Consider the following 23,671-nt stretch of genomic DNA (forward strand, 5'->3'; position numbering starts at 1 on the left):
TCCTCATTCTGTATGCAAGAAGTCTCCTAAACTCTTGGCTGCCTTACTTCCCCTGCCTGACTTAAGCCTGAAACAATGACAGAGGGCAGTGCAGTCCTGTGCTGGAAAGGACAGGTTCCCCAGGGTGATCAGGCCTAAGAAAGAATGCATAAAATCCTATGAAACCTGCTTTGCTAATACCCTCAATTTAAATGATAACGGTCCAAACAGGAAGTGAGTTTGTTCCCCAAAGCTTTATGGCCATTTAACTATCTGACCCCGACTCAGAATAAGCACTCAGAGTTCTTTGAATGTTATCTATTGTTTAATCATTTCTGCCTGACAATGATTGATGAACTTTATTCCTGTGCAAATTGAACCCAATAAAAGCCTGTCAAGGCAAGGGTTGGGGCTCTCTCCGCTTGAGAGAGTAGCCGTGCCATCCCTTTTCCTCCACAGGACTTGGTAGTCCGTGTGAATTTATCTTGTCTCGTCTCACCCATTATGCCGAGGACACTGCGGGGCGGTGTCCGCGTCACCATACTACATACAGAAACAGAGATAAGGGTGTAAGATTTCTTACTGGAACCAATGCAAATGATATCATGACAACATGTTGAAAAGAAAAAGAAAAATGCTAAACTTGAATTTTGTACTAAGCAAAAATTTTTCAAAAACAAAGGCATAATGAAGGCATTTTTATACATTCAAAAGGTGAAAGAGTTCATCACTATTAGACCTGAACTATATGAAAAGTTTTTTAAAAATCCCTCAGGAAGAAGGAAATGATACCAGTTGGAAATGTGGATCTATACAAAGTTATTAAGGGCACTTAAAATGGTATTACATGGAAAGATTATTGTTAACAACATTGTGTTGGGGAGTTTAAAATATGGAGATAAGTAAAATGCCCAAGAACAATAGTGTAAAGGCCAGCACAAGGAGATATGTTAGCAAACACATGAGAATTCCTCAATGATACTGTTGAGTCCAACTATGACCTGAATTCCGGAAGCCATGAATGCAAAGATTAGCAGACTCATCTATAAACTTTACATGGAAAACACACATCACCAGCACAACTATAAGAAAATCAAGGCAATGACAAATAGAAAACATTTGCAAATCCTAACAGATAATAATTTCCTTAATATTTAAAGAACTAATGCATATAAATTGGAAGTAGCCAGTAGCCCAATAGAAAAATGGGCAAAGGACATATATAGTAGATTTTCAGAAATTCTACCTGTGCTCTTAAGAGAAATACAAATGAAAACTACATTGAGACTATAACCTTCTACTAGCAGGACTGACAAAAATTCAAAAGTTTGGTAACCCACTCTGTTGGTGAAGTTATAAATAACTCTTCTCATACATTGCTGGTGGGATAGTAAGATATAGTGTCTATTAAAATTATACACACACACACACACACACACACACACACACACCTCTAACTGGGCAATTCACTTTTGAAAAGCCATGCCTGTTACACAGCTGGACATATGAAATGGGATATGTAATAGGTTATTCATTACAGTATTATTTTTTAGCTAAGGCTGAAAACAATCCAATCGAGTATCAATAAGGGCTTGGTTAAAGCTGTCATGTGCATTATAAAGTGAAATTCTATGCAGCAATAATGATAAAATCTTATAAAATAAAATGAAAAGATCTCTGAGATATATTATATTCCATCAATTTAACATGTCAAGTTTTCATATGTGAACATCTCTGAAATTATGCTGTATCTTAAAATCTGAGACTTACAGTTACAACCGGCAGCATGTTTCCTTTCTTTGAAGTACTTAATATACAGGGTAAGACAAAAGTGGGTTTACAGTTTTGAGTTTGCAAAACACAGGGTTTATTCTTTCACTATTATTTATTAATTATTGTATTATTTTTCATATAAACAACTGTCAACCTACTTCGATATTTCAACCTACTTTGCTTCATCCTGTATTCAATATTTTAGAATCAAGGAAATACAGTATCAGTTGAGAAGAGCATGGTACAGAACTATGAAAGGGTGCAGAGTGGGGGTCCCCTGGAAATAGCAGGGTGTATCCCCCACCATCTTTGATTGGGGGAAGTGGATGACATGCTGGTTAAGATACCTTGCATAACAATGGCAAGTTAACAGGCATGCCTTTCCTAAAGGGAAGAAGACTGCCACCTAGGCTGAGAGGTGTATGTGACTTTAACAGCGTGTAACTCATGACACAGCCAGGGGAGGCAGATGCCTCCCTGGGAACTCCTGCCCTGACTAACACTGGCAGCCAAAAGACAGTAAAAGATATGGGGAACTGGCAAAAATGGCAGACACTGACACACCATAGGAGGGACCGGATATGAGGTCACACAGGAAGTTCAGAGCCAAGCCTTTAAAATCAGGGTGGGCTTGTAACAGGGTGCAGCCAAGAGGGGGACCCCAAATAGGGATTTGAAATGGGGTCCAGAACTCAAGGTGTTCAGGAAATATTAGGATGTCCTCCCTGCCCCCCGCCCCGCAGGTGTGGGTTGGGGGAAAGGACAAATGGAGCAGGGCCTTTGAGGGCTGTTTTGCATAGCAACAGCCTTGCAGCTAACCTCTGGTGTGGTCATTTAAGACATCTATAATCTTTAACTGGTTACATGGATATGTTAAATAGCTGTAGTCCTGCTCTGAGCCAGAGGAATGGAAGTAACTTCCCCACCAAGATGTAACTGGGGGGCAGGTCCCCTGAGTTACAGTGCCTGTGTGGGAGCTTGGAGATGACTGGCTCCATGACATGGGGCCAAACCTGCCCAGACTCATGATGGCAGTCCAGTAAAGCTGGAAGGATATGAGTGCTGGCATGTGAGGCCAATTGTAGGAGGAGTCGGAAATGGGGCTGCAGAGGAAGACTGGTGTAGGGATTTAAACCCAGACGGGCAGCCATTGGGAGGGGGAACCACATGGCTTTAGCAGAGTGGAGACTCCTGCAGCTCTGCGAGAGAAAATCACCATGCAGCTTTAGCAGAGAACTGCCACTCAGCTTTGGTAGAGTGGTGATCCCCCCCCAACCCCCGCAAGCAACCATTGAGGAGAAAGCAACATTCGGTTTTGGCTGAGTGGGGACTCCCTTGGGCCCTGAGGGAGAGAGGACCATGTGCCTTTGCCAGAGTGGGGACCCCTGCAGCTTCAGAAGGGGGAACCACCACCCGGCTTTAGCAAAGATCCTGGTGACACAGCTGATGGTGCCGGGAACCCAGGGAGGCCTACCAGCCGAGCACGGATTACTGGGAAGAACCTGGGGCTGCCTGAGCCATGGACTTCTATTTCTTTTCCTGAGATACGGTACCCCAGACTGGGCAAAGTAGGGAAGGGAGGACTGCGTGTGTTTGTGGGTATTTTAAGGGACTTTGGGACTTTGATGAAGACATTAGGTCACTACTTTAAGTCTATACAGCATTAAATAAACATTTCCTTTCCTTTTCACGAATCTCTGGCATTGAGAGACGTCTTTCCTCTGGTGGCGGACATAACGAACCTGAAGGGTTCCTTTTGGGTAATAGTGTATCATCCCAGGCCCCCCTTGTTCTGTGACAGGCTGAAAGAGAAGGGGTCTGCCACAAGGTCTGGCGTGTAAGGGGGAAATCACACGGTTTGGAATAAGAGCATGCCACGAGGTCTGGAGTAAGAAACAGGAGGCCGACTAGGAAGACTGCCTGGAGAAGACGGTGACAGAGCTGATGGAGCTGTGTGAGGATTTGCCAAGTCAAGCGAGGATTTGTGAGGGATGCCTGGAGCTGAACTGTGACCAAGAAAGCTGAGCTGCAGACTTCTGCTTTTCTGAAAGATGGTACCTCTGAGTGGTCTATTCTGAAACCAGCCTGGTTTGGCAAAGGGAGGCAGGATTATGTGTTTTGGGGTTTTTTAAAGGGAGTGGGACTTAACAGCAGAAATCTGCCATTATTCTAAATCTGTATAACCTTTAAATAAACAACCCCTTTCCTTTCTCACCAAACTCTTGCCTTGGGAGTCACAGTTCTTGGCAGTGGGCAACTAACCCCACAACTGTTCCAGAACAGCACTGGTGGGGTCCTGTAACAGAGTCATGTGTAGAATACACTATATTTTAGTTCAAAAAGAACCTATTAAATGTAATGTAGTATCCTGGAACAGGAAAAATAAAGTGTTCATGGGGAAATCCAAATAAAGTCTGGAGTTTAGTTAATAGTTCACGTAAAAGTTGGCTTTTTAGCTTTAATGAATGTACTACAGTAATACAAGAGAACATACTAGGGAAAATGGGTAAGGCATATACAAATGCACTCTATTTTCTTTACAACTTTTCTGTAAATCTTAAACTATTCCAAAAAAAAGTTTATTAAAATAATAACTTAAAGAATGTTTTATGCAAATACTTTTTAAATACTAAAGGCAAACTTCAAAAACTAAAACCTCCAGGGAATAGCAGGTGGGAAGAACTAGACAGGAATGGGCATGGAGGGAGCCGCAGAAGACTGTCCAGCCTGCACTTGTCTCAGGACCATGTGAATGTACTTACTTACACAAAATATCAAGTTAGAAAATTAGAAAAAGGTACTTTATGAGGGCACAAAGGGCATAAAGAGGAGTTATTTTGAACAGAGCAAAAACACAAGAGTTTATTCTTGTACTATTATTTACTAATTATTGTATTATTTTCCATACAAACTGTAAACCTACTTTTGCCCATCTTTGTATATTTAGACACATACTTATGATAAGGAAAGATTCCACTGTAACATGAGGTAGAAAATAGCATACTGTTTTCATACAGTTTATCTTGTGAATGTAGAAACATCACAGAGGTATCTACATACGCATACAAATATGCACTGAGCAATCTAAAAGTCTAAATGTAGTCATTAAAGCTGTTCACCAAATATTTCTGGCTCCCTTCCTAACAAGCACATTTCAGTCCTCCTGTGGCTAGGTACGACCCTGTGATTAATTCCGGCCAATGGGCCACGAGTGTAAACAACCATTTAGTTGTTGGTTGAAGACATTCCACAGCACCCCTCTTCCTCTGGCACAGGGTGCTATCAGCCCAGGTCCCCAAGCAGTGCAATAGATGGAACCCCTGTTGCCCCACAGTGGATGTGAAACAGAAACAAGAATTAAGTCTTTGTTTTTAAGTTGCTGAATAGAAGGGGGTGAGGAGAAGTTGGGGTTGTTATTATAAGCCTAAACAGACTGATAGAGGAAACATCTTTAGTAGTAAAATAACAGATGACTTTTCTTTTATTTGTGTGTGTGTGTGTGCGCGCACTTTTAAATAATGAGCACCTGTATCTGAGAAACTTCATTTGGGGGTGAAAGTGAGACACAGGTCTGAGCATGGGCCTTAGCATCCAACAGACACTGACTGCCCAAAAGCTATCATTGACACATCTCAATCTACAGCTGCTTAAAAGCCTGGTTCATGAGGACCCTCCAGCTTCCTTTGTTTCAATTCTGTGCCAAGCAAACAACGTAAGAACAGTAGAAAAAAAGCAAGGTACCAAAACAGTTGGAATTATGTGTTGTAATTTGCATGTTCAAACATACATCTCATCTGTACACACATAGTGTTGTTTAGTGGGCCATATTTCAATAATGTAGAAAGCCTGATAAACAGGCTTGTATGGACCAATAATGAATATGTGGTGATCCCAGGATCATGACTGCACCTCAAAAACATGGACATGATTAAAGGACAGAAAGATCACCAGCACTACTTTTTCAATTAAGTTCTAAAAGCTGCCCACTGATACTCAAGAAAATGAAGAAAAAATATTTCTAATGCTTTCAAAGTCAAGGCTTTTATTACTGATTCTTGATTCCATGTGAAAGCTTCAGCATTGCCAAGTTCCAACTCTTACAAGATTAGCAGTATGACATTTTCCCCCTCCACTAAGAAGAGCAGACTGAATTATTCTCCCCGAAAAATGAAAAGGAACTGTGCAAGGCTCTGATAAGACAAGGAAATCATCTGAAAAAGTAAGAAAACAAAACTTACACCACATATTATAAACTGTGATTTCCCAACTTTGTATCTATGTAACACATTATACACACATATGGCACACAGATTATAAATTCTTGAGCCATTTAGTAGGTAGATTTATCTTGAAACGTTCCTCAGAGTACCTAATGCTTATCTGGCCTTATTAGAAATAAATGACATAAGGTGGTTGACTTCACATGCAGGCACAGACTCCATTTAGCTGGGGATGAGGAGTTCCTGGAAATGGGACTTGTGCAGAATCAGTAAAGTCTCCATGGAGATCCAGTCCTGGCATTCTACACGCTATGGCTCAGCTGTTCCAGTCACTTCACATTCACTGAGGTCAGGATTGTCTCTGCACCTACTTCTTCTAGATGCCAATCATACAACTGTTTAGTCAAACCTCCAAAATTACAGTGTTTATGAAGCTTTTCATAATAATCAAAGAACTTCCAACCATTCTTAACTGCACACTGATCTTTACCTATTTTCCTTAAACAAGGCCTCATTCAGCTGTGTTTTAAACTTCCAGCTTAGGTTCTAGCAAACCCACCCTGTCACCTGCAATCCTTTTCTCCCTTTTCTCAACATTTGCTATCAAAAGTGCCCAACCAGGGCATGACAGAGACAAGGACACACTGAACTCAGGATAATGGCTGAGTGCTAACTAGCTAAAAACTTACAATAACAGCACCAAGAGCACACAAGAACAAATCGGTACTGTAACTGACTGCAGGAGGCAGTGTAAGAGCTCTGACCCTGGCCCTCCTCCTTTTGGCACACTTTCCAATTGCACCAATATTTCTTTCAGGACTTTCTTTGGCCTATAAAGTCCATGTTGGCCACCTTCACAGCACTTCAAAATTATTACTCAACCTTTACTAGTACATAAATGCCCCAGTCCCCTCAATCCTCATCTGTTCTCTACTGGATCCCAGGTTTCCTCTGTGGGATTAAACTCCAGTTACCACAGGAGTAACTTGCTTCAATGAGCTATCTTTAGCCTGCCTCTCCTGACCCTCTCATCTCCCAGCTCCCCTTTGAGAGCTTCTTGGGATCATCTCCCAAAGACAGTACAGCTGACTCCTAAACAACATGGGTTTGCACTGCATGGGTGCACTTGTAAGAGATATTTTTTAGTAAGTACCTGTGCTGTTTTCAATCTGTAGTTAGGAGTTCGCAGATCCAGGGCCCACAGGATGCACTGACCTATGGCATTTTATATAGAGGACTGGACATCGGTGGAGATTGGTATCCAAGGGGGTCCTGAACCAATTCCCACATACACCATGGAACAATTAAGTTTTGTAGAGTCAAGTTATATGTGGTTTTTGACAGCATCGGATTGGGTGCTGCTAATGCCAGTGTTGTTCAAGAGTCAACTGTGCTTGCACTGAAGTCCTTGACTCAGTGTGTTCTGTAGTTCTATATATACCTAGTTATTTCTTAGTAAAATATTTTTAAGACAATATAATTACAACAAAGCAAAACTGCATAGGATTATGTTATATGGGATATGTAACAGGTACACACAAATTGGCATTAAAAACTGCTCTTGAGGCATAAAACAACAAAACTTAGTAATTTAATTCATAAATCTCTTTATTAATATAAATCCCTATATTAGTATATTTGTTTTCTGAAATCATTTTAAAATAGAGTGCTTAATCCAAACCTTTGGTTTCTTTTCAAGTCCAACTTTATCGGTTAGCCTTCAGAATATCCCCCACATTTTTATTTTTGTTAATTCCCAAAAGTGTCATAATTAAGGAAAAAAATTCTTTTAACACTGTTCCTGGAAATGATTACCTTCTGAATTCCCAAATTTAACCTCTAAAAATTTATTTGAGCAAAACAATCTGAATAAATCCTAATAAATAAAGGATGTTTTAAGGTTTATTCTTTCCCAGCTCTCCTGAATAAGAGAGATGTCATTAAATGAAGTATTTTTTCATTTTGAAGCCAAGTTCTTATTTAATTCAGGTTAACTGCTGTCTTGATGCTTATTACTGGCAGAATGTAAGAAAAGCACTGTGAGACAGTTATGGGGTACGAAAAGGATATAAGGATATTTCCTCCATGCTGGCATAAAGTTGATCCCCAATCCTAGCAATTATCCCCCCACATACATACACACACACACACACACTGACACCACAGTGAGGGGCAAGGTGCTGTCAGCAGAAGAAGAAAGCAGAGACTTGTGTGTTAACAGTGATCATGAACAGTTCTGCTGGTTCTGGAGAAAAATAAGAGAACCTTTTCAAATGGTAGCTCAAGCCTCCTTTCCAAAGATCACATTCACTCAGAGGCATCTATTACTGAGTGACCATGACATTCACAGATAAGAGCCTCTGTGTGGTACAGGTATGGATATGGACATGGATTTAGATATGGATATAACGACCAGTCTGTGCGCTAGTGTCACTGCCCAGAGATCAAGGGGCAGGCCTGAAATCTCTAGTGCATTCTGGCAGCAGCCACTGTAAGGGATTATAAAATGCACACAAACACATCCTGAGTGAATCTGTGCTTCAAGCCCCTTCAGCCACAACAGTTTAAAAGTAGAATACAGTATTAGTAGTGGAGTTAAAATCTTATCTCAGTTGTGTTTGCTAGCTAAATTCTAAGCTTTTTGACAGTTTACTGTCAAAAAAGAAATGCACGTTAAGATGCTTCAGTGTCAGGTATCAGGTGCTTCCAACAAGCTCTCTAATGACAGGATCACAATAGAAAATTCCAAGAGCAGACTGAGAACAGCTCCCAAAATGTAAAACCATAATATTAATTCCATTATACATTAATGTCAAAGCAATTCTTCCTTAGCACCTATTAAAATGTGAAAATCAGACTGCTTTTCAGTTCAAGTTACACACACCAAATCTAGTTCTTAAAATATTTAGCAATCTTCATCTTTAGTGCCTTCAATTTAAGCAGCAATACTTGGCTTAAAGGTGCCCTAGAATTACTCCTTACTAATAAATAATATATTCTTAAGAAAAAACAAGGTATCTTATTTTAAATTACATCCACTGGGATAATTTGAGGTTCAAAATAGAGATACAGAGTTAATAGGAATGTAAACCTTTCATTTTGCCCTGTTTTAGTAGATAGGGGTTTCGGTATATTAATTATATGCATATATGTGTATGTGTGTATGTGCATATAAATATATGGTTACATAAAAAATGAAGCTTTTTACACCCTGGTTTCTTTTAAAGTTTAACACACACACTCAAGCAAGCACAAGATAGGCACCATAAGAGAAACCATTTTTACCACATATTGGAAAAAATAATTCACTTTGTGTAGGAATGGCATTTCCATCACAAAGTTCTCTCGAACTAGCACTGTTTCAATGGAAAGAACAAAACTACATAATGACTGATTCCTTCATTACCTGTCTCATTGAGATGATGACTTAAGAGCCTATTCCTTCTCAATTTTTCAGGAATAAGGAGGAACAGGTCATTATAAATCTTCACACCCCCTTCTTCCTTCCTCAATAATATTTGGCCCAATCCTTTGCTCAAAGTAGTTGCTCAATAATATTTGTTGAATTAATACACTAATTAACTCCACAGTACAATTTACACAAATACAAATTAGTAAAAATAAGCAAAATGCAGAGAATGATTCAGCTGTGATAGTCCTAAAATAAAGGGCCTTGAAGCATTCAGAATCTGTAATGACATTATACCATTATGGATTGGGTATAAAAAGATCAATGACATAAATTATATAGCAGTGCCAAGAAAGTAATCTTACTTTCAAATCAGAACTTGAAGGAACAACAAACATCACTAACATTAGGAACAAGATGTTTTTCTTTTGTGAAAAGTACAGTGTCAACCAAATTTTAATGGTATAAAAGTAAACTACCGGAAAAATAAAGTCAATATGTAATATTACACAATTAGAATAAATTTACCCAGCCTAGATTCCTCAGCTTTTGGGAATCAAAGACAGTGAGACGCAATCTTTGAACTGAATGGTGAATAAAGCATCCTAAGAGGACTACTATTCTAGAATATAAATTATACTAAGAATTTAAAAGAGCTGAATAAAAGACCAAAAGAATAAAGTCAGAAGTCTTTTTAAAAATTGGGGGGGAGGGAAATATATGTATATAGGGGGCCATTCACATTTGTTTTGGCTTTATTTGAGGAATTTGAAAATCAAAGGGAATCAGAATACTCTTTAAATTCAGGCTGGCATTCATGATTATTTCCCTCTTGCCACACACAGTAAATAAGATATAAACCTGTCCATTAAGCCAAGAAATGCCTGGAAATAACGAAGTAACCCAGGGTGGATCGAGAATAGCCATTATAACAACTCATTATAACTATCCTTTCATCAAAAACTTACAAAAGTGAGATGCAATTAAAACACAAAAAGTTAGGTATTACCAAAAATATTCACCACCCAAAAAATAGCATTCATAATTGACCCAATAAAATATCACAGAAACCACTTTCAGCATTACCTAGACACAGAAACCAGAAAACTTTTCATATAAAGACAAATTTCAACTTGAGTCATAAACATACAGAAGGTACTCTACAGTTATAAAAAAACGGAATCTGCTACCAAGGCAGAAACCATCAATTTGGCCAAAGACTAAATTTAAGACAAGCAAACAGGAAGGGATGGAACCAAGAATCACAACTAACAGATTAAATCTACAGTTTTAAAATCATCAGAAAGAACTGCAAAGTAGAGGCAATGATCTGAATACCTTTGTTGGTGCAGTATCCATGAAAAGCTATAGGAAAAAAAAAGAGAGAGAGAGAGAAGGGCGTAAAACTTTCATATAAACTACAGAATCCAGATGAGACATATACATTCCAGTTAAATGTCCTTGTATTTAGGATATTAAAAACAATTTTATCTTGGAAAATGTTTCCAAAGGTAATCCTTGTCTAATACAGTTGTCAGCACTTCTGGAAATTAAATGACTAACCCCAGAAGCTAAAAACCAAATAATGTAAAGCAACAGTATTGAAAGATTGGTTAGCTCCTGCTGAACTAATAGTCAATACAATCTCTCCTTTTCTTGTCCACAACAACCCCTGCACCTACTTACCTCGCTCATAAAGGTGTCTGTGCTAAGTGAGGAATGCCTTTGAAATATTTAGATAAACCACTCTAATCATGTTCTCATTTCAACTTACAGATAATTATACAAGTAATTTTAATGTAAAGGACCTTAAAGGATTTACTAAGATTAAAAGTATTCCTTAACTGGGAAGGGAAACAGAGTACTGGCTACTCAAATTATTTTTTCCCAGTATAATAAAAAAATAGATTTCAAGATTTAATTTCTTGTTTATATACAACAATCACATGTTTCAAATAAATGGGGTCTCTGTGCTACACATTAAGAATGGAAAGGCCTTTTGAGAAGGCAATTTATTTTAGTCCCGCCCCCCAAACTGCCCTGTCTGCCAGTAATATGCACCACCAGTATCAGATCTTTGGTTCTGTGTAATACTCTCTTAAAATGCATGTACTAAAGCACAGTCATGCTTTAAATTAACCACTCTGAAAAACTGTTATTCTCTCAGTAAACTATTTATTTTCTATAAACTTCTACCTGAGAGACTCCAATGAAGCCTCTGCATCTTTGTGAAGACCCCCCAATATGCTTATCTGCAATTTAACATTAAGCAACATACACACTCTTCAGTATAATAACAATTTGTAACAAAGGCTTCAAAAACAAAGGAATGACTTGGATTTATTCTTCCTCTTACAAAGAATCTTTAAAGAGAAAACTTCATGTTTTTCCCAAGGCAGAAAAATTAACAACGAGGTGCCAAACCTCCTCTGCTGTTCTGACAAACACTGAGCCAGCCTCAGGTTCGTACCATGAAGATTGTGCTCAGAAGCAGAAAGGAACACACTGTGTTTTCACAGTGCTGATACACTGAACCTTTTGTGCAAGTACACGTATGGGGAAATGTCTGCTTCTGAGTTAGACACCCTTCCAGCAGGGATGACTGTCTCTGCCTTCCTGTCCCCAACCTGACCCATTGCTGGCACACTTGTAATGCTAAGGACATCGATGGGGCCCTGGCTGTCAACAGGGCACCAGGCCAGGCACTTCACATGCAGCCCCTTCATTCCATCCTCCCAACAAATCTGAGCACTTTTTATTTCTAAACAGATGGAAAAATCAGGACTCCAAAGGTTATTAATAATCTTGCTGTGTTCAGTCCCCGTGTGGGCAGACACTAGCTTATCCTGGTTTCCTCATGTCTAACCAGGAGAATTAGCACTGCAAAAACTCTACCCATCAAAGTTTTTCTTCCCCAAAGACTTCAAACACGATATGCTTCCTCTCTGTGCTGGCTCTCCCTCAGGTCCTCTTAGGGTTTTTTTTTCCTCACTTCACACACAAAATAAACCCTACGAGAGCAGGGAATATCTTCAGCAGTGACCTATTTTTAGCACTTGAGAGAAGGGAAAAAAAAAAGTCTGGCAGAGTATTCATTACACATTTGTTGAATGAATGAAATATCAGGAAAATCTGGGTTGTGATGACAGCCAATTTGGAAAACAGCACGAGCTCTGGAGGACCTGAATTGTGTACTTAGTCCACTCATTTCTTCAAATTAATGAGGTTATATTACTCATCTCGCTAAGCTTACCTTTGCAGATACTACTTTTGGAGCATCTACTATGACACTGTCTACTAGCCTAAGTAGCACAGGACTAACTAGTAGATATTCAACAAACCACTTATGTACAGCTCTGTGAAACAGCGTTAACTGTTAGAATAAAAGTCAGATAGTCAAGGCTTTCCCAAAAAGAAACCATCAATTTGGCCAAAGTTACTGATCTCTGGTCTTGGCTTCTTCAGAGGGAAAAGTACATGGCTATATTTCTGGATGATCACCTGAAATTCTTTCAAAAAACAAAACACCTGTCCTATCAATTCAGAGATCCTCAAAGACTATCTCAGAAACCTGCAAATGTCATTCCATCCTAAAAATCTACAATATGATTTCACTCCAGTCTTCCCTAACACCAGCAGGAGCTGGAGAAATTCTCATTCCAAGGCACAGAGAAGTTAAAGTTTGTTTTGCACTGACTGGCACTGCCACATCCCCTTCTTCTTTATGTCCAACCTTCTTTGTGGCCATTGAAGCAGTAACATTAAAACTGTTACGTTTTTGTCTGTGTGTAGTATTGGAATGTCTAAGTATACTTAAAGCAGCTAACATGGCACCATTGGAAGAATTAAGTAAGCACATAAATCAAGAAAATTAATTCATATCATGCACAAATTTAAAGTACAGAAATCATAAGCAAGAAGAAAAATGAATGGTACATACTTTGTGAGCTTCCATTTTTGAAACACAATGATCCACTACATTAGGGGTGTCAAACTCATTTTAACTGGAGACCACATCAGCCTTGCAGTTGCCTTCAAAGGGCCAAATGTCGTTTTAGGACTGTATAAATGTAACTACTCCTTAACAGTTAAGCGAGAGCTCAGCGCTGCTACTGGGTAGAAACAAGGTGCTGCCAGCCGGATAAAACAAGGTAGAGGGCTGGATTCAGCCCGCAGGCCTCATGTTTGCCACCTGTGCACTACGTGAAACTCTTGCAGAAAAATTAATTTATTTCCTCTTTGAATCAGTACCCCAGGAAACAGCATTCTTTTTCTATAAAAAGAAATGTGCTTCTATCACCACTGCAAACAATGAACATGCATGACTGTTTCATATAGTAAGCATGCAATAAATGCTTCCTAAATTAATGAGCAAATATTCCTTGATGATGTCCAGTAGTTTTTTAAAAATCCTGAAAAGGGGAAGGGCATAGTATTGTATCTGTTTAATTTTACTTGATGAGTATCCAAGACACCACTAATCCAGTGCTTTTGGATGGCAATCCTGACCTTAACTAGAGCCCCTCCAATGAAATGATTTACTGTTGTAATACAGACAGTCTTTCAAAGGTAGGCTATCATGGTCGACACTGAAACTTTTTTTTTTAAATTTAAGACAAACCACCAAGAATCATTTTTTAGCTAGTTATGATCATTTTTTTACCAGTCAGAAATTTTTTAAAAAGTAAAATACATTGAAATTCTATACCAACAATCCATCCTATAAATTATCAAACAGATGATGCAGTGTTAACTATAGTCATTAAACTTTTGTTCCTATGTTAATGAAGGGAAAGGAGAACACCCACTGTCATTTATGGAGGGCCCTATTTAAAGAATACGGAGTATAGAAATCGAACGGATTCATACTTCTGGCCACAAGAAGGTTCGTAAAAAAATAAAAAACCCGACATTTTCTCCTTCAGTATTTCTCCCATTTTGAGAGTTTTCTAGTTCCAAATCCAACTGAAAATCATCCTCACTTCCCTTCTCCCCCGCTGCCTTGACTGGTAACAACTAATTCTTACCATATCTTTACTCAGCATGTGTTTAACATTAATGTATACACTTTATACTATATTTACAACCATTCTTCACAGAGTGCACTGGAACTGCACCAGGATTACAGCTCAGGTAAAAATCCATGTCACTGAACATGGCAAGAACTCAGTAAATGGTCAATAACAGTTTGATGTGGTCGAGGTAGGACTAAAACTCCCATCAATCCACTTCCAGTAAGTGTAAATGCCAGTATAGCTGGGTGGCTGGCTGGACACTAAGCAACAGTGACCACCTAACAAAGGACTAAAGGAATGAAATAGGCATTAAGCATTCTGTATTAAATGTACACATACAAAAATATCCTAGGATCTTTGGGAACTCAACTTACAGATAAAATTGGTTGCAATAAAAAAATCAAAGGACTTAAGTAAAAAAAAATTAATATGTTTAAGGGCAGAGTTGGCAGAAATGATAATGTGCATTAATGTTTTACAAATCAACTCCAATGGTAAAGAACTGTCACAATCCTATAACAAGTGTTGGCAAAAATGTGGAATAATTATTCTGTTGATGATGGGAATGTTGGTGGAATAGCCACTTTGGAAAAACATCTGGCAGTTGCTCAAAAGACTAAACATTGATATTACCATGCAACCCAGCAATTCCCCACCTAGGTACATATACCCGAAAGGAACGGAGAATATATGTCCACACAAGTGTTGATAGCAGCATTATTCATCATCACCAAAAAGTCCACTGATGAATGGATAAACCTACATATACTTTGTCCAGATTTTTCAATTTATTTTACTCTACAGATACAGTCACACATGTAAGTAGACTACACACTGATGCTATTGTGGCCATTTACAATAGGGACCAGAAACCCCCTGAGGTTACCATATATTACCATTAAATAAATCACACTTCAGCCACACAATGCAATACCACCCAGGCATTAAAAAGAGGACTGGTGTGGCGTAGTGTGTTGGGGATCATACCAGCAAACTGAAGGGTAGCCAGTTCAATTCCCAGTCAGGGCATGTACCTAGGTTGTGGGCCATGTCTCCAGTTAGGAGCATGCTTCTAAATAAATAAAACATTTTCCTTAAAAAAATTATATCACACAATTTGTGGCAACTCAGATAGGCAAAGAAAACTTAAGGGAAAGAAAATATTAGAGGGGAGGGAAACTACATCTATACATCTCCTTTGCTAATGGTCGACTCTAAAAATGTGCATGCGTTGCTGTTTAAGTTAGAAAAACAATGACTGAGAGAAAACAAGTTGGCAAGAATGGGACCAGGTTGCCATTTGCCTCAAGTCTTCCCTACAAGCCCTGAAAATGGAAAACACACACTACACCCATAGTCACTTTATTTTGTCTTGAATATCACATCAAAACAGACTGATTTAGCTGTTGGGTTTTTTTTGTTGTTCTGTTTTTTGTGTGTGTGTGTTTTTTTTAGCCAGGACGCCTGAAGAAATCTTAGGGAAAGTCAACTCCCTTACTTTTCCCTCATGTGGTCTTACAGAGACTGCACCTTTCCATTTATCTGGGTCTGTAAGCCAAATAATAGCATTTTAATTGTATGTAATGCACCACTCTTTCCTCAATATTCTGCTCGTGATATTTTCTGAAGTTAATTCATTGGTCCCTGCCTCAGGAAAGCCAGCCATGTTGCATTTTTCTCAATGAAGTGAAAGAATATTTACTCCGATGACTTTGCTGTCAAAAACATCCTTCATCAATAGGATGCTGTCTAAACAAGCTTGAAAACATGAACATTTAAAACCACATATACTTTTTCAGGATTTTAGATTTTAAAACCATATCTACTTTGGCCTAAGTGAAGCCCTGGCCAGTGTGGCTTGGTTGGACATCAGCCTGCAGAGCAAAGGGCTGCAAGTTTGATTTCCTATCAAGGGCACAGTCCTGGGTTGCAGGCGGGACCCCATACAGGGCAAGTACAAGAGGCAACTGACTGATGTTTCTCTCTCACATCCACATTTCTCTCCCCTCTCTCCCTTCATTCTCCCCCCACTAAAGATAAATAAAATATTTCTTTTTTTAAAAAGGCAAAGGAGCCGTGGCTGGTGTGGCTCAGTGGATTGAGCACCAGCCTGCACCACAGGATCTCCGGTTTGATTCCCAGTCAGGGCACATGCCTGGGTTCCAGGCCAGGTCCCCAGTTGGGGGTTTACAAGAGGCAACCACACATAGATGTTTCTCTCCCTCTCCCTCTCTTCCCCTCTATCTAAAGACAAAATAAATAAAATCTTTTTTTTTAAAAGGCAAAGGAGGCAGTTTTGCCTACACTAATACAACACAATCGGTCTGCTACGAAATAATGTGAAGAAAATACAATGTGCAAAACAAGAAGTTGCATGTTACTGTGCCTGGGTACAGTAGAGAATGTCTATGTGTATGCACTCAGCCTATTTCGGGAATGACTCACAAGAAATTAGGAACACACATTGCCTCTGGGGAAGAACACCAGGTGGCTAAGACCAATTTTTCACTATATACTGCTATGTACCTTTAGAATTAAGAATTCTATACCATATAAATGCATTATTTGCCCTAAAATTAAGTGCTATTAAACAAAGTTCCTTTGAAGAGGCATAAATAACAAAGGCATAGTAAGGACTGTGTGGGTCCTCCACCCACAGCCCTCCACAGCAGGGCCATTTCCACGGAGTACACACCATGATGGGACCTAGTCTCATCTTCAGCCAGCAGGCTTCACCTCCTACAGTAGCACACTCGAGTTACCATGGTCCTGGCAGGTGCCAGCAAGGGACAGGGACTTAAGGTTACCACTTCCTCCTTCCCCCCTCAGTTCTCTAGAGCCACCATCAACGCTGAGAAACCTTCCTCTCTACTCTGGGCTTTAAAAAAAGGACCATAAACTGTCCATCGATCTAGAAAATGATTTCTACTACATTTCTGTGTTTGTCTGAACACTTTCGAAATTAATGTTCTGACCACTCCAGCTCACCTGGTATATCTACGGTGGCTAAGGGCAGGAAACAGCTTATAAAAATCCCAGACATGCCAAGGGTTACACATAACGCACCAAACAGAATGCAAATTCCCGTAAAACTGTAGACGGCTGTTGTTTACAAAGCGTTTCCACATACATCATCGCATTTGATGTCTTCAGTGTCAATCCTGGCAAACCCAACAGCTGCCAAACTCGATTTATTTTCCTTCGAGAATTGTAGAATCAGTACTAACAATAAAACAGCTATCAACGGGCTACTTTTCTACCTGCTGTGTCTGGCTGAGATTTCTCAAAAGTGACAACTCTGGGCATTCAGCAAGCTGACCAGATTCAAATACCATACACGCGACACGTTGTGTCTTGCGGCCCCGGGGGGGAAGGACCGCGTGCAAGCGCTGGGGAGGGGGCGGTGCACAGAGCACCAGGGCGGGGAGATGACTGTCTCGCCCGGCCGCGGCACGCCGCCCCAAGAGGGACTCCATTTCCAGCAGCGAAGGTTTGGCAAACGCCACACAAGCTCGGGGAATCCTTTGGGGTGACTCTCAGGTTCAGGCTCCTGGAAGGGCCAACGCAGCACGCAACCCCAGGACGTGGTATCAACCCGAACTTACAAAAATCCTAAAGTGCCGACCTGATGCCTGCCATTTAGAAAGGTGACCCTCGGCCCACCTTGCTAGGGTAGGAGGGAGTCAAAAGGATAAAGTTACAGCTCGCCACAAATACATATGGCAGCTAGGGGTAAGAGGGCGCTCAGCCCGAGCCAAGCTCCTGAAGGGGGGTGTGGCGAGCTGGGGCTTTTATAGGGGTGGGGTAGGTAAAGGCGCCTCGACTGCAGGGGACGGAGGGAAAGGGAGTGCCGGGACCCCCTGCACTGGGTGCGGCGCGTCTCGGGCGTCCCGCCACGCATTAGTCCGCCGGCTCACCGGTGATGTCCAGGTACAGGTCGTCGTGCTGGTCCAGGCGATGCAGTTCCTGCGACGTGGAGCTACGGCTCTTCTTCGCTCCCAGCGAGGAGGAAGAGCCGCGCCGCGAGCAGGGGGGCGCGGCGGCCCAGCTCGCCCGCCACTCGCTCTTCCGCTTCATGGAGGCGACCGCGGCCCGTCAGGGGGCCACAACCATGGCCCCGCGCGCCCGCTCGCCCGCCGAGGCCCCCGCCAGACACGCGCGCGGGCGCTCGGGATAGCGGGCGCGGAGAGACGCTGTGTGGACGGCGGGAGCCGGCCGATCCCGGCGGGAGGCGACCGCGCAGGAGCCGGGGGAGGGGCAGGGCCCAGGGCGCCTGCCCCGCTCCCTTCGGCAGCCGCCGCTAGACCCGCGCGGTAGCCCAGGCTACAGCGCCTCCTGCCGCGGCCGGCGCCCCCCAGCCCGCCCCCAAGTGCCCGCAGCTCGCTGGCGCGGAGGAGGCGACGGTGCTGCGGCTGGCGGCTAGCGCAGCCTTTGGCCGCCTTGGGTGACCGCGCGCGCGCCCACCGCGGACGCTGCGGCGGTGGTGCCTGAGTAAAGCGGTTCGCGGCACCCGGGACCCCAGGAGGGCTGTTCCGTGGAGCTTCATTCACAAAAAAGGGCCCACAACCCTCCTCGGGGCTCGCAGACCGAGGCCTTTCATTGGTGAGTGGGGCGTGACGTCACGGATACGGGGCCTTTCTACAGGCAGGTACCCGGTGACGCCATAAAGAAAAGTCTGAGTGGTTCAGCCAATCAAAAATAGAAGTGTGCGGGCGACACTCTGCTAGCGCCCCAACTTCACTGTTTCTTCTGTGTTCCTAGAGCTCAAAGACCCCAGTTCCCTACTTAGTTTCCAAGACTTTACAACCCCAGCCTAGTAACTCCAGTCCTTTGGCATGTATAGGTCTTTAAGGAGTTTTTGGTTTTTCTTGTAATTGCGCCAACTGGAGGAGGACTTTTGTCATGGCTTCAGGCTTGGACTGATTAAGCGCCTCTATATAGACTTAAGGTAGATTTGGTTTCAGAACTTAACGAGCTGTTTGAGTCAGCTTTTGATGACTTATGCGTAGCATTCAAAAAGAACCGGCACGGGCTCCTTCAGGAGTGGCTAAAACTACGGTGGAGACAGGATTTACAGCAATGGTTTGCATCTCGTAGTTCTTCATCTCGGAATCCAGTACCGGCATCGGCTCAGTAATTTATAGGCCAATTACTAATGTTTTTCTTACCTAAGGTGTCTACAGGTCAAGTTTTTGAAGTATTGAAGCAAGTGGTGAATTTAATTCTTGAAACTTTTATCTTGCAAATTTAAGTCCTATCCCTTTGTTTTTCTACTGGGTTAAAATAACGCCAGAACTTTCTGGAACTTACCGACGCTGTCATTTGGCAGGGCCTTTAAACAAATTTTCATGGTAGCCTCTAAAAGGGTGAGTAGATTGGAGGACAGTTTACATTTCTTAGCTCAAAATTCTACGTCTTGCAAACTACCGGTATTCCTAATTTTTCGCCAACATTTTCACGTTTTATCCTGCGGTTCCTCAACTACAGCCAGCTTCTAGAAGATTAAGTTGAATTCAGTCAGTCCTCCAGGAAGCCTTTCAGAAATGCAAATTTTGATAGATTGCCTCCCGGAAGAGCTCTTTGACTTCTATTGTCTAAAGCACTGCTAATTAAGGAGGAAAGGGGGCTGGGAGTTGAGGGTTCAGTGTGACTGTCTCAGTGGAACTGTCTGAAAGTAGAGCTCAGCCACATAGATCAGAAATTTAGTAATCATGTCCATTCTTCCCTTATTTCCCATAAGGAAATCGATGAAGGCCTGAAATTAAAGATGGTCTACGTTTTTGTCTTAGGGGCAGCAAAGATGCTAGAGACTTAAAGGCTGTGATATGTAGTGCAAATGACTTCAGAAAGCAGAAACCTGTGGGTCCCAGGGTCCATCCTCTGTTTTAATTGGGAAGAGGAGACCTTTCACCCTGGCATAGGAGCTCAGCAGTAGAAATGCCACCCTTTCCAAACTATCCGGAATTTCACAAGAATAGGTCTTTTGTTGTTGTTGTTTGTTTTGTTTATTGAGGTATAATTGACTATAACATTTGCTTCAAGTGTACAACAATGATTTGAAAGTTGTAAATATTTTGAAATTATCACTACAGTAAGTCCAGTTAACATCTCAGTAGATCTGTTTTGAATAAATACTATATGGGAGCTGTCCCCTTGGCTCTCTAGAATAAAATTCAAGTACTACATCACATTCTATTTATTTGAGAGTGACTTACATAAATGGCGAACTAAAGCTAAAGTGTCAAGAAGTCAACTTAATTTCTTTTTTTCTCATCTTCAAATACAGTGTTTGGGCTAGAAATTCTAACGAAGTGCGTGTTTTCAATAAAAGAAAAATGTCAAATACAAATAATTATACTGTTTAAGCATCTTTACATTTTACAAATATATACTTTTATTAAAGGTTTTGTTAGTATAACATCATTAAGAGAAAAAATATATGATTACACTTTATAATTATGTATAAATATCTTCCATTCTTGGGAAAGAAAGTCTTATGTACTAAGTGTACATGTGAAAGTTTTAAACCCTATTCATATTTTGTTCTTAGGTCATGTTTAGATGGTGGCTAAAAGTGCTATTTCTTCCAGATACTTGTTTTGTTGTTGTACTTCCCTTGAACAATTTGAATCTTCCTGCACTTCAAAAATGGCGACCTCTGGGCTCTTAGAATTTGGCCACAGGAAATGCAGTTTGCTTAGTTGGTTGGTGAGTCTGTTCATTATTTGACCATTAATCATAGAATTTTAGAGCTTGGAAGAGCCTTGACATTGTTTGGTTCAAGTCTGTCCTTCCACAGTGAGGACCTGGCACCCACACCAGTGGCAGTGGCAGGGCTGGGGGAAGGAACTAAATCCTGCGGGACTCTAAATTTTTCTCTGAGCTGTCTGAGCTGTCTAGTTGTGATCCTCAACTTGTGGGCAGCACAGGAAAAGCAACAAAAGGAGGCGAGGAGTTCTAGGTAAAATTCACCCTGAAGGAAAACAGTTACAGAGCATTTTCTTAAGTGTGTATTTCAAATGAGTCATTCTGAAAATTTTAAATCTTACACTGAAATTTAGAGAAACTGGTTGATACATATGATGCTAAAGTTTTAATGATAATACAAACTTTAGAATCAGTGGATTACAGCTTTAATTATGTGAAGATAATTTGCTTAAGGTCAAAATTTAATGAAAAACTAGAGGGCTTACGTGTAGGCATATGGAAAAATGCACACACACTAAAATCTGTACTAGCATTCTATTTCCTTGAGAAAAATTGGTTGAGTTTCTTTGGATATTCTAGTGATCTCAGCATTAATTTGAAATCCCCTGTGTTCCTGACCTTGAGACTGAAAATCTCAGAATTGTGAAAAGGGTTAAAAATGGATATTTATTGAGCTCCCATCAGAGGCTTCACACAAATGCTGATAGGTGTTTTTGTTGTTGTTATGGGAACAGAATCCCTCCTGTACTGGTCACAGGTCAGGTCCTTATCCCAGGACCTGCGGTGAGTTTGGCTTGAAAATCCATGCTCTTTCTTAGGGCCTGCACCATTCTTCACAGGTGGAGAACAGAGTTTAAAGGGATCTTTTCTTGCAGATGGGTTTTTGAAATTGAATAACCTCTATAGTTGAGTAAATGTCAAGTTTTTTATTAATTTTTTTAGACCTCAGACCAAACTCTGTAATTGAGGATTTTAAAAACAATATTCCTGATATTAACTTGTTTTTTTGTTATGTACATTTGGTCCCACAGAAAACACAAAATAATAATAATAGAATGTTGAGGAAAGGGAGCGAACATTCTGGTTGTGTGGAGTCTTGTGATAAGAGAACTACCGAGAATGCTTCCACCCCAAGGCCAGAAAGACCTGTGCCTAGCAAACTGAATAAGCAGCATAGAACTCTGTCTTTCATTTATTTTTTGAAAAATACTGGCATGCATTTAATGTACTGTCAGATACTCAATATGTCAATGGAGTAGAATGTAGTAATCTGAGAGAAATGGAAAAAGGTAAATGAAGATCAGCACATTCGTACTCTCTTTGGCTAAACGATTCTACCAGGAATGAGAGGGTGTTTGTACTCAACCTGCTGGTTAGCTTCAGAAATCTAGGTCTTCTTTTATGATATCGGCTTTTTACCTTAAAGATTCTTGGTGGTTTTTTTCCCCCAAGTTCTGGAGTAAGGAAATTTTCTTTCTCTTTGGTTGTATCCCAAATGACCAAAATAATGTCTCAACATGTTACCATATTTTAAACATTTTTTTCTTTATTTAATTTAGAGAGAGGAAGGGGGATGGAGAGAGAGAGAAACTTCAATTTGTTTATCCACTTATTCATGCATTCATTGGTTGATTCTTGTATGTGCCTTGACCAGAGATGGAGCCACAACCTTGGCACTCTAACCAGTTGGGTTACCCGGCCAGGTCTGTCACTATATTTTTAATTTTTAAATTAAAAAACAGAGGTGCCCTGACTGGTGTGGCTCAGCTGGTAGGGCATCATCCCACAAGGCAGAAGGTCCCAGGTTTGATTCTCAGTCAGGGCACATGCCTGGGTTGCAGGCTGGACCCGGTTGAGGCACATGCGAGAGGCAGCCCATCAATGTCTCTCTTCCTCTCTTTCTCCATCCCTTTCCTTCTCTGTAAAAATAAATAAACAAAATCTGTTTAAAAACTTTGTTTAAAATAGATGTGGATATACATATGAAACTTCACCCTCACACCCCAATCCTACTCTCATAGATAACCACCTTTAACAGTCTGCATTTAGATAAAAAGATAGCTTTTTTAAAAAAATTAATTGGTTCATACTGTGCATGTTTTCTGTGAACTGTTCTTTTTCACTTAGTGCACCATCTTGAAAATTTCCCTTGTCAGCCCTTATGGCCAACTTCATTCACTCTAATGGCTGTATAGGTTTATCTTTTTGTTTGCCATAATTTATTTTCCTACAGGTAGACACTGAGGTTTTGGGGGCAGGGGACTCCTATTGCAAACAAGGCTGCAGTGAATGTCCTAACAGGTGTATATCCACAGGAGATGGAATTGATGGATCAAAGGGTATTCATTTTTTAAATTTTGATAAAACTAACACTATTTGTTGGTACCTGTTTCCCCACACTCTTGAAATCATTGATATATAATCAGTACTTTAAAGTTTGAGAACAAAAATGATATCTCACTCTTTTCATTGCATTTCCCTGATCACTAATAGAGCTGAACATACTGGAAAGTGATCATTGGATGTTTGAAGTAGGTTTTCTCAAAATTTCTTATTCATGTTATTTG

The 23,671-nt window shown here is 40.7% G+C and overlaps 1 protein-coding gene across 10 annotated transcripts in view; it reads right to left on the bottom strand.

Annotated features, from left to right (window-relative positions):
• Positions 1 to 18,959, bottom strand: part of CDC14B (cell division cycle 14B) — a 91,019-nt gene extending 72,060 nt beyond the window's left edge. For 4 of the 10 annotated variants that reach the window (XM_036021499.1, XM_036021503.1, XM_036021501.1 and 1 more), the window contains exons 1-2: positions 18,314 to 18,958; positions 10,720 to 10,746 (exon numbers count right to left, since the gene is read on the bottom strand). In XM_036021499.1, coding sequence (XP_035877392.1) covers positions 10,720 to 10,746; positions 18,314 to 18,473 — 187 coding nt within the window. In that variant the 5' untranslated portion in view covers positions 18,474 to 18,958. Of the gene's footprint in view, positions 1 to 10,719; positions 10,747 to 18,313 lie in introns of all 10 variants that reach the window. The other 6 variants (XM_036021504.1, XM_036021498.1, XM_036021497.1 and 3 more) reach the window with 6 other exon arrangements.
• Between the last annotated feature and the right edge of the window lie 4,712 nt (positions 18,960 to 23,671).

Source organism: Phyllostomus discolor, chromosome 3 (assembly GCF_004126475.2).
Source record: "Phyllostomus discolor isolate MPI-MPIP mPhyDis1 chromosome 3, mPhyDis1.pri.v3, whole genome shotgun sequence".
NCBI lineage: Eukaryota > Metazoa > Chordata > Mammalia > Chiroptera > Phyllostomidae > Phyllostomus > Phyllostomus discolor.